Here is a 15,559-nt window from a genome sequence, read left to right on the forward strand (position 1 = left end):
TCACGGACCCCTGGGTGTGATGGGAAGTAAGGAGGAATGCTTCTATACTGGGGATGGAGAGGTGGCTGGGTGGTGTGCGTTTCTCCCTGATAACTGGAGAAAGGAAGATACCAAACTTACAGCCCTGTGCCAGGATCTTGGAAAACCAGTCAGGAGTCAGTTCTTGGCCCCTTTATTACAAGTCTAGCAGAGGTGGTGATGGTGATTGTAATAGCAGTTGTAGGAGAATTAACTGCAGCTCACTCTGTGCCATAACTACGTCAGACCTTTAGTTGTATAGTCTCATTTAATCCCACCTCAGGACCTTTATACTTGATGGTCCCTCTACCAGTAACATTTTTCCCTAGTTACTCACATGCCTGGCTTCCTTGCTTTACACAGATCACTCCTTAAACATTACCTACTCAGCAAGGCCCTCACATACCTCACCAAATAAAATAACACTTCTGGTACCTCTTTCCCCATTCTCTTTGTTTCTAGTCATAAACACTAACTTCCTCAAATTTAGATAGATCGGTAGATATAGATAATATACTAAAATATATTCATATAATTCATATGTATATAAATATATAGAGAGTTTTTTGCTTATACTTTATTTGCCTGACTCCTTCTCCAGAATAAGTTCCACGTACACAGGGATTTTTTTTCTCTTCACCACCTTTATTTACCACCTAAAACGATGCCTGACATGTATTGGGCAATTAATAAATATTGTTTGCATGACTGAAAGAATCCTCTTAATCCAATAAGAGGGAGACTATTGTTATCTTTAATTTACAGATGAGAAAACTAGGGCTTGGAAAGGCAAAAGTATGCATTCAGTTTCAAAGATGGTAAGCATCAGAAATAGGATTCAAACCCAAGACCAGTCTGGCTACAGGGCAGCCCTCTTCACCACCATGCCATATTTATCGGCAACTGTGGGAACAGTAAACCTGTGGGCACGGAGTGAGCCTGATTAGCACGATGGTTTAGTGAACTGGGGAGGCTGCAAGGGGAACCAGGAATCTGTGGACAAGGAACATTTGACCAGTAGGGGGTGGGCAGCCCCAAGTGATTAGAACCAGAGAAAGGGAGAGGGCATGATCTTTAGGAGCTGGTAGGGGATTAAGAGTCAACCATCTTAGAGGATCTTACTGAAAAGGTGAGAGAATCTTATTATGGGATATAGTGTTAAAGGTTAAGGCCAATCTCTGACCCAGGCAGACATGCTTTCCATGCCATCTCCTTTTTACCTACAGAATAGGAAATATGATGATTCATCAGAGACAGGCGACAAGCTAAATATTCATAATGCTAAGAATGCAGGACGAAATAGAAAAAATAATTAGATCAATATTCAAGGAAGACATTTAAATAAAATGAGTCTTTCAAAGATACCCTCAGCTCCAGTGAATTCAGTGGAGAATTTTTCCCAAATACCTCAAAGAACATTCTTATATTATTTCAACTGCACTACAATGTAGAAGAAAATTTTGTATGGCCCAGCCTATTTAATGAGACAAATACAGTTTTGATAGAATTTAATAAAATAAAAACAAATATATATATTTGCTTATATATACATTTGTTTATATATATATAACTTTATTACTAAATAGTGAAATTCAAGGACAGTATATTATACAGAAAACTAACCACGAATATTCACTAGAAAAATGATTAAATAATCATTTCAAAAGATGTTAGAAGGTTATCAGTAAAATTTAACATTTATTCCTGATTAAAATGTTGGAGAAAAAAGCATATAGGAAACTGTAATCATGTTCAGAGAAGCAAGGAAGAGATGCATAAGTCTAGAAAACAATAATAACAACAATTATAACAAAAGCAAAAGCAGCAACATTTGAAATCTTGGATAAGAAGTTTGTATTTATATGGTCTAAATAAAGAGACAAACTGGAAGAAATAAAAATATATTTTTTTGGTACAGGACATGATTAAATACCTAAAAAATCCACGGAAGTCAACCAAAACAAAGCAACAGCAGCAACAACAAAAAAAGTCCTAGAAGTAATGAGTTCAAAGTTACAGGGTACAAGATATCGATTTTTTAAAAATCAAATTTATCACTAAATATTAGAAAATACAGTACAAAGAGCTTTTATTTACAACAGAACCAGAACAAATTATACTCAAGATTTAGTGTTTGTGACATATGGTACTTATTAAAGAAGATTAAAAGCACAATGAGGGACTTCCCTGGTGGTCCAGTGGTTAAGACTCCGCAGTCCCCATGCAGGGGGCCTGGGTTCAATCCCTGGTCAGGAAACTAGATCCCGCAGGCCACAATTGAAGATCTCGTGTGCCTCAACGACAATCCCACACAAGGCAACGAAGATCCCACGTGCCGCAACTAAAGATCCCGCATGCCACAACTAAAAAAGATCCCGAGTGCTGCAACTAAGACCCGGTGCAGTTAAATAAATAAATAAAATATTAGAAAAAAGAAAGCACAATGAGAGTACTAAAAAAAAAACCAAAAAACAAGAATACATGGAGAGCTAAACTTAACTGCTGTTTGGGAAGACAGAATGTAGTAAAGATAAAAATAAGTTGCTATAAAGAGCCAATCCAGTATCAATTAAAAGCCTCATTGTACTTTTATAAAACATGACATGTTGGTTGTGACATTCCATAGCAAGTGTGATCAGGCAAGAATATCAGAGTTTTTTTATAAGTGATTATGAAGCAAATGAGTAGATAACTATGATGCTAGCATATTTACCCGAATACGTTTTAAAACATAGCAGACCAAAATGATAGGTATCAAATCTTATAACATTAAGATAAAACCTGAAAATTCATCGTCCAACTTATTTTTAGGAACTATTTGTGGATGAATCACTCTGTGCTATTCTAAGGGCTGGCTGTAAAGCCGTGAATAAGCCAGAAAAGGTCCCCACTGTCATGGAGAAACAGACAAGAAGTCAACAGATAAATGGGCAGGACAATTTCAGAGGGTAAAAAGTGCAATGAAGCCCACAAGTGATGGATTGAGGGCTGCGTGTGAGTGGCTATTTTGGATTTAGCAATTAGAGAAGGCCTCTCTGAAGAGGTAGACTTTTGAGCTAAGAACTGTGGGACAGAATGAGGTTTCCAAAAATAATTTCACTTGATTTTATGTCAATAAAGTTGCCTTGAGGGATCTCCTATGTTCAAGGCTGGGCTAAATGCTGTTGTCACATAGATGATGCATAGATTAACCTAACAATTTTAACTTTAATTCTAACCTTGCTCTTAGGGATTTTATGATCTACATTAAACACAAAGGCTGGGAGAAAATATTTGTAATATATATGACAAGGCATTGGAACCCCTTCAAACACATCAATAAGGAAAAGAAAACAATGGAAAATTGGGCAAACGATAAGAACAACAATTCAGAAAAAGGAAAATGAAGTCCAGAAAGCCAATAAATATAAGAAAAAAATGCTACCTAGACAATAAAGAAATGCAAATTAAAACTGTAAGATACCAAATTTCACCAATTATAATAGTAAAAGTGAAAATGGTCAAGGTCATCCAATATAATCAAAGGTGTGGGGAGTGGACATTTTTGCATCTTGTTGCTGGGATATGGATAAGAAGAGCTCTTTTGAAGAGCAATCTGGTAGAACATTTTAAGATTTTAATTAAGAGTATCTTATGATTCAGCAACAGGAATCGATTCTACATAAATTGAAGCTCAAGGGCCGAAAGGTACTATATATAAGGATGTCACTGCAGCAGTGCTTTCAGTGGTTAAAAAAAAAGGAAAATATCCTGTAAATCCATCCGTAGTGAGAATAATTGAATAGACCGCTGTCAATACAGAATACGGCATACCTTGTGGCCATTAAAAAGCAAATCTTTACATAAATGAAAGGGGAGCTGAATGATTCTGCAAAAGGTAAGACTCTACCTCCTTATAGATACTATTGGTATAAATGTAGAAAAAAGACTGGAAGGATACCCAGCACACTGCCAACAGCAGTAACATCAGTGGTGGGGAATCTGTGTCTGGGGGGAGAGAAAGTGGGACTTTCCGTTTTTATTTGGTACATTTTTAATAGAGAAGAAAAATCTTATCCAATCTATTAAAGAAACAGACTATTATTTGTCCCAGCTGGGAAGGGAAAATTTCTATTTCTGAATACTGAAGGAGGGTTACATCAGCACCAAGATGGATGTTTTCTGATCCAGTCATATTTTTTAAAAGCATGCCAAGCCAAAATGTAATTAAATAAATACCCAAAAATAGAAAGGGAAAAATGTATGTGAAATGCATAACTGAAAAAAATGTGTACATTATAGAAATATATAGCTGCTTCAGATCCTTTTTCAGAAGGAGGGAGAGTATAATTTACACATAAAACATATAAAGTTAATACAGTCAAACCACTTACTGAGATGTCAAAGAAGGTGAATGGAAGAGAGAAATATGTCATACTAAAGTGAGGAAATTCAGGGTTATTACATATTTTACTCTCACTGAGAAGAGCTGCACATTAAGCTGCAAGTAAGACTTATAATACTTAATTCAAGCTATATATTGAGCACATACTATATAAGTCAGACATCGTGTTTTACATGGAGCACCCTGCTTTAATCCTTACTTTTGCCACCTTACAATGTAGATGGTATCCCCCTTTACCAATGAAGAAAGAGAGGCACAGAGAGGTTAGGTAACTTGCCCAAAGCCACACAGCCAGTAAGCAGAGGAGTCAGGACCCAAACCCAGGACAGATTCAAAAGTCCAAGATCTGACCTATTCTGCTATCTGATCTCCTACAGCCAAAAGCTCAAAGTCAATGTCTGTGGGAAGGGCACGCAGCAAAAGCACACACACACAGACTGCCTGCTTTATTTTTTGAGTCAGCTCTCTAGGGTACCTCTGAGTCTCAGAAGTCAGCAGGACCAGACTGGGACTTTGTTCCAGTCTTGCCATCAGACTGCAGTTCTCTCTGTGGCAGAAACTTCTCCAATCATTCTCAAACCCAGAGACTGAGACTTGTGGATTCTCAGTTAGAACTTTCCTGAGGCCTTTGTGACAACAGGCCTGGTTGTTGCCTCGGTGCTGGGGGGAGTTCCCAGCGTGGTGCCCTGAAGCCCGCTGCACTTCCCACCTGCTCAGGGCCCTGCTACATCTTCATCACTTAAGCACATAGTACTCTCCACACTTCATTTCCTCGACTCCCTCTCTTCACCCCTCTCCTTCCTGTACCTCAGGGCCCAGGCTCCTCTCATCCCTCCGTGCCCTCCTTCCTGACACCTCCTTCTCCCCCATCTAGGGCTTCACCGCTGCCTGCTCACCTGCCCTCCCTCTCTCTCTCTCTCCTTCAGTCCTCCCCGCCCTCAGCCTTTCTTCCTCTCCCCCTTCTCCCCCTCCTTCCTCCTGATTCCCTCACCCCCCTCACCCTCTTTGCTTTCTTCCCACCGGTTGATCTGGGGCAGCCATATCCAGGGAAAGCCACGGGGCTTCGAGGGAGAAAAGGGACCATGACGCCTCATGAGCAGAATCCAAGCCCAAGACCTAAGGGTCCTAAAATGAGTAAAAGGAAGATGAAGAGGAAAAAAAAGAGAGATGGAGGACCTGAAGAAGGAAGTGGTCATGGTAAGAACACCCGAAATGGGTGCTGACAAATTGCCCTCCAAAACCCTCTCTCAACCCTCAGGCTTCTAACATCTCACCTTGAAAACTGATCACACAGGCCAGTGCCACCTCTCTTCCCCAAAATGTTTCCCCTAGAAATGATGTGTCACCCCCTGTCCCTCAATGACTCTACTGTCCCCACAGGATGATCACAAATTAACCTTGGACGAGCTGAGCACCAAATATTCTGTGGACCTAACCAAGGTGAGTGAAGGAACTCCCTGAGGGAGGCAGAGGGTCTCCATTCCCGACCTTGAGGCTGCCAGGACAAAAGCAGGGCTAGAAATCTAGCCCCTAAATTCAAGGTCAATGCTCTTACCCATAACCTGCGCCCAGCCAAGGACACACACTCAGAAAAAGACGAAATGGTAACTACCCAAAGAGAGTTCAGGATTAGATGAGAGAATGAGGATGGGTTAGGGCAGCACTTCTCAAACCTTTGTCCTAGGGACCCATCAAGGACCCCAAAGAGCTTTTGCTTATGTGCTTTACATCTACATATATTTATCATATTAGAAATTAAAATTGAGAAAATTAAAAAGTATTTCCTAACTCATTTATAAAAAACCATTATATATTAGTACAGATATTTTTATGACAAATAACTATGTTTTCCAAAACAAAAAAAAATAGTGGCATTTTACATTTTTGCAAATCTCTTTAATGTCTAGCTTTTTTAATAGAAGGCAGCTAGATTCTCATATATTTTCAGCAATAACTCTATTGTGCTATCATGTGCCCTGTAGCCTTGGGAAAATTCTACAGGATACTTAAGAGAATGAGAGTGAAAAAGACAAACAACTTAGTATTATTTTGAAAATTGTATGACCTTGTGGACCCCACCTGAAAGGGTCTCAGGACCCCATGGGTCCCCAGACCACACTTTGAGAAATGCTGGTTCAACAGCAAAATCATTTATTACTGCTATTATCACTATTACTGCTGCTGCTGCTACTATAACCACTAATAAAATGACCACAAATAAACTTAAATAAAAGCCCTCAAAATGTAAGTTCCTCTTAGCTCTAGAATTTCTTCATTGGAGGGGCTTGGGATGACCATCTGGTAACCAGGGAGGAGCATGGGAGACTGGTCCAGTTTTTATTAAAATTGCATGTTTTTCCGGGGGAGGTTGGGGAGTGGCTGATGGGAATTAAGGAGCGTTTTGTTTTGTTTTTTTTACTATCCTCTGGTAGGTTCTACTCTCATTTTCACTAAGAGGAAAAAGCACACAAGCTTATGCACAAGGCTAGAGCAAGGATCTACACATTCATGTTGGATTTAGTTGGTATTTTTTTTCCTATTTCTAAGTTAAAGAGTCAAAGTGTGGAGGTCCATATGTTATCAACATTATGTATCGTATCTCATCATTCCATTAGCCTGGCACACTATATTATAAATCGTTTATATGTATCTCCTCATTAGAGTTGGAGCTCCATTAGGGTAGGGATCATTCTTACTCCCTTTGGTACCCTACCACAGTACCAGGCCCAAGATAGGTGTTCAAAAGATCTGTGAGTCAACCCATAAACTAAAAATTCTTCCTGTGTAAGGAGGCTAAATGAGATCCTTCTATAACGCAAATTTTAGAATCCCACTTATGTAGGAAGAGCTTCCAGGATCACCTTCAGAGAACTTCACTGGCCTCTAGACTTATCCTAGCACAATAAATGGCAGACATGAATTTTGAAGCCAGGTTTTCCTTTGTTATAGTTGCTTTTCTTTTCATGGTTCTCCATCCATTCCTATTTCTTTTCCACACAGGGCCATAGCCCTGAAGAGGCACAGGAAATCCTGGCTCGAGATGGACCCAATACACTTAGCCCACCCCCTACCACTCCAGAATGGGTTAAATTCTGTAAACAACTGTTTGGCGGCTTTTCCCTCCTACTGTGGACTGGTGCCAGTCTCTGCTTCGTGGCCTATGGCATCCAGTTATACTTCCATGAGGACCCTACCAAAGACAATGTGAGTCTGTTGAACTACTACTGCCAAGCCCAGTGTCTGCTCAGCAGCCTAGCACTCCTGAAGTGCTCTGGCCCAAATCCCTATACTCCAGGATTTTCTAAGGAAGCTTTGGTCCTTCCTGGTTTCCCTCTTATCTAGATAGCTCCTGATTCAGCTCCCTGAGATATAACGTTCCCCCCAGAAACTTGCTGTCCTTTGATTATCTTCCCAACTGGTCATCAAAGCACTCTGCTGTCCATTCTCTTCCATAGAATTTTAATCTCTTCCTATCCTTCCTCTCCATCTCCCTCAATAGCCACACTCAACCCCATGAATAGCCTTCCTGGAGAGGAAGATACAGGCTTTCTCGGGCCTGGGATTTTGCTGGCCCCTCACTGTAGCTCTGGGACTCTTCTCAGCCCCTGTGCTCTCCCACCAAGTCCCATGGTTTCTTCCACCTGGAAAAACGGCTGTTAGCCTTGCAAGCTGACTTTCTGAGGATGAAGAGGAAGAAAAGGACCTACTAATGAGCCCTTTGTTTCCCAACCCCCAGCTGTACCTCGGCATTGTACTAACAGTCATGGTTATCATCACCGGCTGCTTCTCCTATTATCAGGAGGCCAAGAGCTCCAAGATCATGGAATCTTTTAAGAGCATGGTACCTCAGGTAGGATTCATGTGGAAGGATATACTGGGAGGATGTGTAGAATGTAGCCAAATACATGATTTGTATGTCCCCTGAAGAATTATTTCCTACGGTGAGTGAATTGAGTGAGGCTGGTAATTGACATTCACTTAGGTTTTACTCTATCGGGCCTTAAACGTACCCTGAGAAAAACATAAAAACATCCATGAAGTGGTCTGGTCTGGAATACATGATCTGAATCTAATGAGCATAATCTGAAACCCGAAATCTTTGGGGGTTCTATTCCAAAAGGCGGGGGGTGGGGGCAAAGGGAGGGTGGATTCTTCAAATGTCAATGGCCTTAAAGACAAAGAACAGCGATGGAAGTGATCCAGATTAAAGGAGGCTAAATAGACATGACAGCTAAATGTAATATCTGACCCTAGACCAAATCCTGTGCTGGAGCAGAAAATAGTGCTGTAAAGGATATATTGGGTCAATTGACAAAACTGGAATGCAGACAGCAGGTGAAAGTATTGTGTCAATGTGAAATTTACTGAATTTGATAACTATATTATGGTTATTTAATATCCTAATTCTTGGGAAATGCACATTGAAGTATGTACAATAAAAGATCATGATGTATGTAACTTGCCCTCAAATAGTTCAGGAAAAAAAGTATTTCTATACACACATATATAGAGACAGGGAACAAATGACAAAGCAAATGGGGTAAAAGGCTAACAGATGAATCTGGGTACAGGTTATATGGGTGTTCTTGTGACTTATTTTTATTCTTGCAATTTTTATTCTTGCAACTCTTTTGAAAGTTTAGATTATTTTCAAATAAAACTTTTCTAAAGAACCTGGAAATAATATGACAGTAGAAGGGGGTTCCTAGGCACAGGGCTTGAAAACTTGGAAAGGGATAGGCTCCAAAGTTTCCCAATGACATGATCATGTTCTAGCATTATAGCCCAGGAGCCTCTTCTCCCTTTGGTGTCAACAGAATTTAATTCCTTCCTTGGGTAAGAGTTCAGTGGGAAACGTTTTGGTAGAATGAAGTAGGAGTTTGGAGACTATCAGTTTTTGCTGCTAAACAAGCCACCCCGAAACATAGTGGCTCAAAACAATGAACATAGTATTTCTTGCAATTCTGTGGCTGGGCTGTTCTTCTGATCTGGGCTGACCTTGGCTGGTGCTGGATGGCCTTGGAAGACTTCATTCAGGTGTCTGGGGCCTCAGCTGAGATGTCATGGACAGCTGTGGCCTCTCTCCTTATCATCCAGGAGGGTAGCTTGAGCACATTCAGTATGGTGGCAGAGGGCAAGCCCCAGTGTGCAAGCACTTTCTATGCGCCTGCTTGCACTACATTTGCTAATGTCCTATGGGCCAAAGCAAGCCATACAGCCAAGCCTAAGTGTAGGAATGGAAAGATAGGCCTCATAGTTTAGTGAGAGGAGCATCAAAGGGCCCTGTAGACAGCGATGGTAAGAATTTGCAATCTACCCGAGACCTTCGAGAATGATGTGGTGAGTGACAGTGTAAGAAAGGGGAATCAGAGGGAAAGAGACCAGGAACTGGATGAGGGGAGCAAAAAGCTTTGGAAATGACCTCACACTATCTTCCCACAGCAAGCTCTGGTAATCCAAGGTGGAGAGAAGATTCAGGTCCCTGTACAAGACGTGGTGGTAGGAGACCTGGTAGAAGTGAAGAGGGGAGACCGGATCCCTGCTGACATCCGGCTTATCTCTTCACAAGGATGTAAGGTGAGGGGATGTGAAATGCTATGGAAGGGGGCCAAGTATGGTCTTAGAGCACTGCAGTAACCTGGACTCAGTTCAAAAAAATATGATCTTATTGTTCAGAACCTTGAGAAGTCACGAGTGCAGATATGAGGTTACAGTGGTGTGTAAGTTTATGCTTCTCTCTGCATGTCAATAATGATGATGTTGGTGCTTTTTTTCCATGACCCGTCCTCTCTCCCATCCCAGGTGGACAGCTCATCCTTGACAGGGGAGTCAGAGCCCCAATCCCGCTCCTCTGATTTCACCAATGAGAACCCTCTGGAGACCCAAAATATCTGCTTCTTCTCCACCAACTGTGTGGAAGGTGAATATCGCATCATAAGTAGCCTAGATTCAAAAGTAAAGATTGAAACAAAGATTTCCAGACCTCTCTATCTTCTAAAGGCAGCAGGGAAGGTAACAGCCAGTAAATAGTCTACGTTCTTCACCCCTCGTGAGCTATACAAACTTTGATGAAAGGTCAAAGCCATCATTTCCACATTTGTACACTGATGATACTAAAAGTCACTACTCCATTGATTTTTATGTGGGTTAAAGGAGATAATACATAATAAAATGCTTAGCGCAAGACCTAACACACTGTAAGTGCCCTATAATTGTAGCTATTTTTATTCTATCTAGTGAATGGACTATGCTCTATGAGCTGAAAATAGCACAGAAGGGAGGAAAATTATTCAGCTCTGCTAGGTCACTCTTCTCCTGAAGTAAGCCCTAACTTCTCACTATCCCAAGAGAGGGTACTGGCATTGGAAATCTGAGTTACCAGAGGTGCCACTCACACCTTTGGCTTTGTTCTTAGAATCTAGGGCATCCTTGAACTGGGAGGCAGCTCTGGCCAAAGTGGTAACAATGGGCTCAATATCATTATGTCAACCTCTCCTTCATCCTTTCTGCTTAAGAAGGCCTGCAAAACTCTCTGGAACACACATGAAAACCATCATTTATGCTTAACACTAAATGTTTGGGTGTCTAAGAAATAGCTATTCTTTAACCGAATGCCTAGTACGTGTCAAGTGCCACAGAAATCTCTGATTCTAACAAGACTATACAACAGATACTATTCTTATTTTACACATGAAAGACTAAGGTTCAAAGAAATTAAATACAGCACCCAAGAGCACAACTCAACAAAAAAGAGGAGGATCAAGGATTCTAATGTAGGTCTGTCTCCAAAGCCCATGCTCTTTCCACAGAACCTCCCCTGGAATAAATCTTGCTAATGACCTCTCTGGTAATAAAATTATTTAATTTGGAAATAGCTTAAAGGAGTAGAGTACCATTAAGACTGAAGAAGAATCCAACTAGAAAATAAAATATGTATTAAAAAATTTTTTTAACTTGATTGAACAGAAAGATGCAAGTTAGCAATCTTCCTCCAAAAACATGAGATTCCTATTATTAAACTTTAGGAAGAAATTTGCTCAGATTTGTCCTTCCAAAGTTGGCTTTTCATCAACAAATTATATGTTTCAAATAACAGGGAAAGTGGATGATGGAATTCCATCTAAGAAACAGGGATCTGACTAGAATAGAGAAGGCTTTAATAGGAGACTAGAGGGACCCAAGACGTGACCAAGAGGGTGGAGCTAGGTTGAAGGAGCTCTTGACTGTTAAACTGAGGAATCCCTGTGCAGTCTGCAAACATGCAGCATCACTTTAACCTTTATCCTAGGCCCTTGCCTCTCTGCTTTCTTCACTGTGGCCCTTGACGGGGCTGCTGGTACAAACATCTCTCTTTGGGTTCTCATGCATCTTCATGGGGGATAGAGGGGAGATGGTAAGCTATTTCTCTGGCATTATATAGAAGGCGTAGGAAGGAGTCAGTCTAGCCTGGAATATGGGAGGCTTGGCCTTCTTAACCTTCCCCAAGGTTGACATCAACCTTCCCCCTCTCTAGACACATTGGGATTAGTCATTAAATCCTGTCTCTCCAAGCATGGGGAAACCATAGCAGAATGAAGAAAAATGAAGAACTAGATTAAACCATGGCACAAAATGACTATAAGTGACATCATACCCTAACCACCCCTACCCCCTGCCAAAATAAACCCTCTCAGCACCTCCCAATTATTTTAGTATCTTCCTGCTCATCTGCAGAGTGCCTCATACTGTGAGGCATTCCAGAACCACTCTCCACATAGCAGTGACCTCACTCGTCTGCTGTCGGTCAGAGCAGACCTGCTCTCAGACTCATAATGCTGAAGGTGACCTTGAAAACGGACTGGCTGCTCCATGCTATGATGTTCGTGGGAGCTGCCAGATTAGAGTTACCCTGCAAGGCATATGTGTGATTTTCTAGCCATCCTTCTGGAGACCTTAAATTCATCTAAATGGAGAAAAGAAAGAAACAAATATTTGAGTGCCTACATGTGCCCAACCCTGTTCTAGGCTCTTTTAAAAACATTTAATTCTCACAGCTTTGTAGATGCTTTTATCCCATTTTAAAGATGAGGAGACCTGAGTCTCAGAGAGTTTAAGTAACTTGCCCCAGGGTGAACAGCTAGTACATTGGAAGTTGAACTTCTAGCCCTGAGTCCTTCTGATTTGAAAATAAGTGCTATTTCTATAATATGTTGCTTTTCTGGGTGATTCTGACTGTAACTTTAATGGTAGGCATTTCAGCCATTATGGTAAAGCAGGAAGAATTATTTTGAGCCAAGAACCTTGTGGAGCCCCTCATTTCAAGCTACATCCTGAGGTGTGTCAAGTTCCCCTGCTGATTCAGGGGCCATGTTATAGCCTGTGCCACCCAGCAGGGGGCAGACTGGCTCCAGCCAGCAAAACAGGGAAGAGGCTCGGTCAGAGTTTCTCAACTTCGACCCTACTGACAATTGTGCCGCGTTGTTCTTCGTGGTAGCGGGAGAGGAGAGCTGTCCTGTGAGTTGCAGGATGCCTGGCAGCATCCCTGCTCTCTGCCCACTAGGTGCCAGTAGCAACCTCAGACGTGACAACCAAAATGCCTCCAGACCTTGCCAAATGTCTCCTGGGGATGGGGGTGGCAAATTGAGTAGCCCTGGGTTAGAGGGTGGGGAGATATTGGAACATAGGATTCTAGCAGAAGGGTAACCACTATTCCTGGGGCTCGAAAAGCTCTTCAGCTGCTGAGGACAAAATAAGAAACATATAAGCAATGGAAGAGATTTAGACTAAGTGTAACAAAGACCTTCTTGACAGTGAAGGCAGTTAGGCAATAAAATTGGGTATCTCTGAAGAACTGTGAAACCTCTTCAGAGATTTTTCAGATGAGGAGAACTTCACTTGCATAAACAAAATGTAAAGACAGGATTTCCCTGGTGGCGCAGTTGTTGAGAGTCCGCCTGCCGATGCAGGGGACATGGGTTCGTGCCCCAGTCCGGGAAGATCCCACATGCCGCGGAGCGGCTGGGCCCGTGAGCCATGGCCGCTGGGCCTGCACGTCCGGAGCCTGTGCTCCGCAGCGGGAGGGGCCACAGCAGTGAGAGGCCCGTGTACCACAAAAAACAAAAAAATGTAAAGACAGTAGAACATTATACCCTCTCAGAGGACCTTGAGTTTCCACCTTATTTTTGACTGTTGATGGTTTTCTCTTTGTAGGAACCAGACCCAACAGCCTTTCCAATTCGGACTTCCCCCTTCATCCACAGGGGCAGCCCGGGGCATCGTGATTGCTACAGGAGACTCCACGGTGATGGGCCGAATTGCCTTGCTGGCCTCCGGCCTGGCAGTGGGCCAGACCCTCCACTGCAGGTGGAGATCGAACACTTCATCCATCTGATCCCGGCAGCGGCCGTCTTCCTTGGTGTCACTTTCTTTGGGCTCTCAGTTATCTTGGGCTACACCTGGCTGGAGGCTGTTGTTTTTCTTATTGGCATCATTGTGGCCAACGTGCCTGAGGGGCTGCTGGCCACCGTCACTGTGAGTAGCTAGGGTGGAGTGGGGCCCCAGGGCAGACAAACAAGCCCGAGGAAATGAAATCACTAGCATCTCTTTCGTGGCTGAACCTCTCCAGTGCAGAGTACTCTGATGCATATACAGATGTCAAATCATTGAGCTCCCAAATTACACTGACTTCCTTCACCCCTATTTTCTGGTGCCTTCTCTATTTAGTGAGAAAAGAAGTGAGTTACGATGCAGAAAGCGCAGATTATCCATCACCGGGAGTGAGTTCCAGTCCTGGGTGTACTGGCTGGTGAATCTGGCCAACTCACTGTACTCCGGGCCTCAATTTATTCATCAGTTCATAGAAGAAGATTAATTTAGGATTATAGAATCATACTGGAAAGGACTTCAAAGCCCATATAAATTCAACCTTTCAACCAATGCCGAATACCCTGTATAAAATCTGTAGGAGATGATGTTGATTTCTAGTCATGGGAAGCCCCACCCCTTTTTATCTGACCTCATTTCATTGTTGGATTGCTCTAGTTAGATTTCATTATGTTGAGCAGACATATGATTCCCTGTTTGGTCCCAGTTTTCCTATCTGAAGAAATACAAAATAAGTCAATTCTCTCTCTTCTGCAAACCTACCCTTTAGATCTTTGACAGTAGCCATTATGTCCACTCAAACTCTCCAGGGGAGAGGTCATATAATCCCTTTCCCCTTTGCCCTTATTCCTGTGACACGATCTTCAGGCCCCTTGTCTTGCTGATCACCTGTTTGCGGTATGCTCTCCTTTATCAATACCCTTCTTAAAATGGAAATGAGAATAATACCCAGGGTGTGGTTAGACTAGCACAAAAACATCAGTACTCATGATATTGTATAAATAAATAATAACTCCATGATTAGAATTCTGTACATAACCACAGCCTAGGAATTCATTCGTTTTTAAAAAAACCTTGCCCCACACCTGACTTTCACTGGATTTATGGTCAGCAAAAATCTTTTGGTTTAAGTGACTTCTCAAGTCATTTTCAGCGCTGCAACAGTCCTTCTCAGTTTCATCATTCTCTCCTCCCCATTCCTTTTTTAAACTACTGGTACAACCCTCCTCCACACAGAGCATCTTATACCACAATCAAAGGTTAGCTCTCACCGTGGTCCCTGGAAAGACTGGACTTGAGAAAGAAGTGTGGCTTGAACTTGAATGGAGAAGAGGCTGCAGAATAGAAAAGATGAAAGGATCGAGGGGGAGAGGAATATTCCAGGAGGAATAGGAGATCATTCTCTATGATACCCTGGTAAAGGAAAGCACTCTTTTTTTGAAACTCTGCCATAAAGTACAAACCAAAATCACTTTCCTAAGTTCCTTTCCCATAGCCACAGATGGGGTTTCTAAAGACTAGGTGGTAACAAAAGGGAAATATATATAAAAAATTAAAAGAGCAGTAAAAACGATCCGATTTCCAAAAACACAAAGTGCTGTGAGTAGCCGAGCTCTCCTCCCCGCTTCCCTTCTCCCCTGTTCACAGCCTTAGGTGTGCCTGACCCTGACAGCCAAGCGCATGGCTCGGAAGAACTGCCTGGTGAAGAACCTGGAGGCGGTGGAGACGCTGGGCTCCGCCTCCACCATCTGCTCCGACAAGACGGGCACCCTCACCCAGAACCGCATGACCGTC

At 42.2% G+C, this 15,559-nt stretch overlaps 1 protein-coding gene across 1 annotated transcript; it reads left to right on the forward strand.

Moving 5' to 3' along the window:
• Positions 1-5,461: 5,461 nt before the first annotated feature.
• Positions 5,462-15,485, forward strand: LOC136794578 (sodium/potassium-transporting ATPase subunit alpha-4-like). Its single transcript, XM_067039456.1, is given in 9 exon segments — positions 5,462-5,599; positions 5,783-5,842; positions 7,403-7,606; positions 8,139-8,252; positions 9,845-9,979; positions 10,205-10,322; positions 13,642-13,733; positions 13,736-13,912; positions 15,413-15,485. Coding segments are annotated over 9 exon segments (936 nt in total). The 5' UTR covers positions 5,462-5,569; the 3' UTR covers positions 15,419-15,485.
• The last annotated feature ends 74 nt before the right edge of the window (positions 15,486-15,559 follow it).

The sequence above is a fragment of the Kogia breviceps genome, chromosome 1, assembly GCF_026419965.1.
Source record: "Kogia breviceps isolate mKogBre1 chromosome 1, mKogBre1 haplotype 1, whole genome shotgun sequence".
Taxonomy (NCBI): Eukaryota; Metazoa; Chordata; class Mammalia; order Artiodactyla; family Physeteridae; genus Kogia; species Kogia breviceps.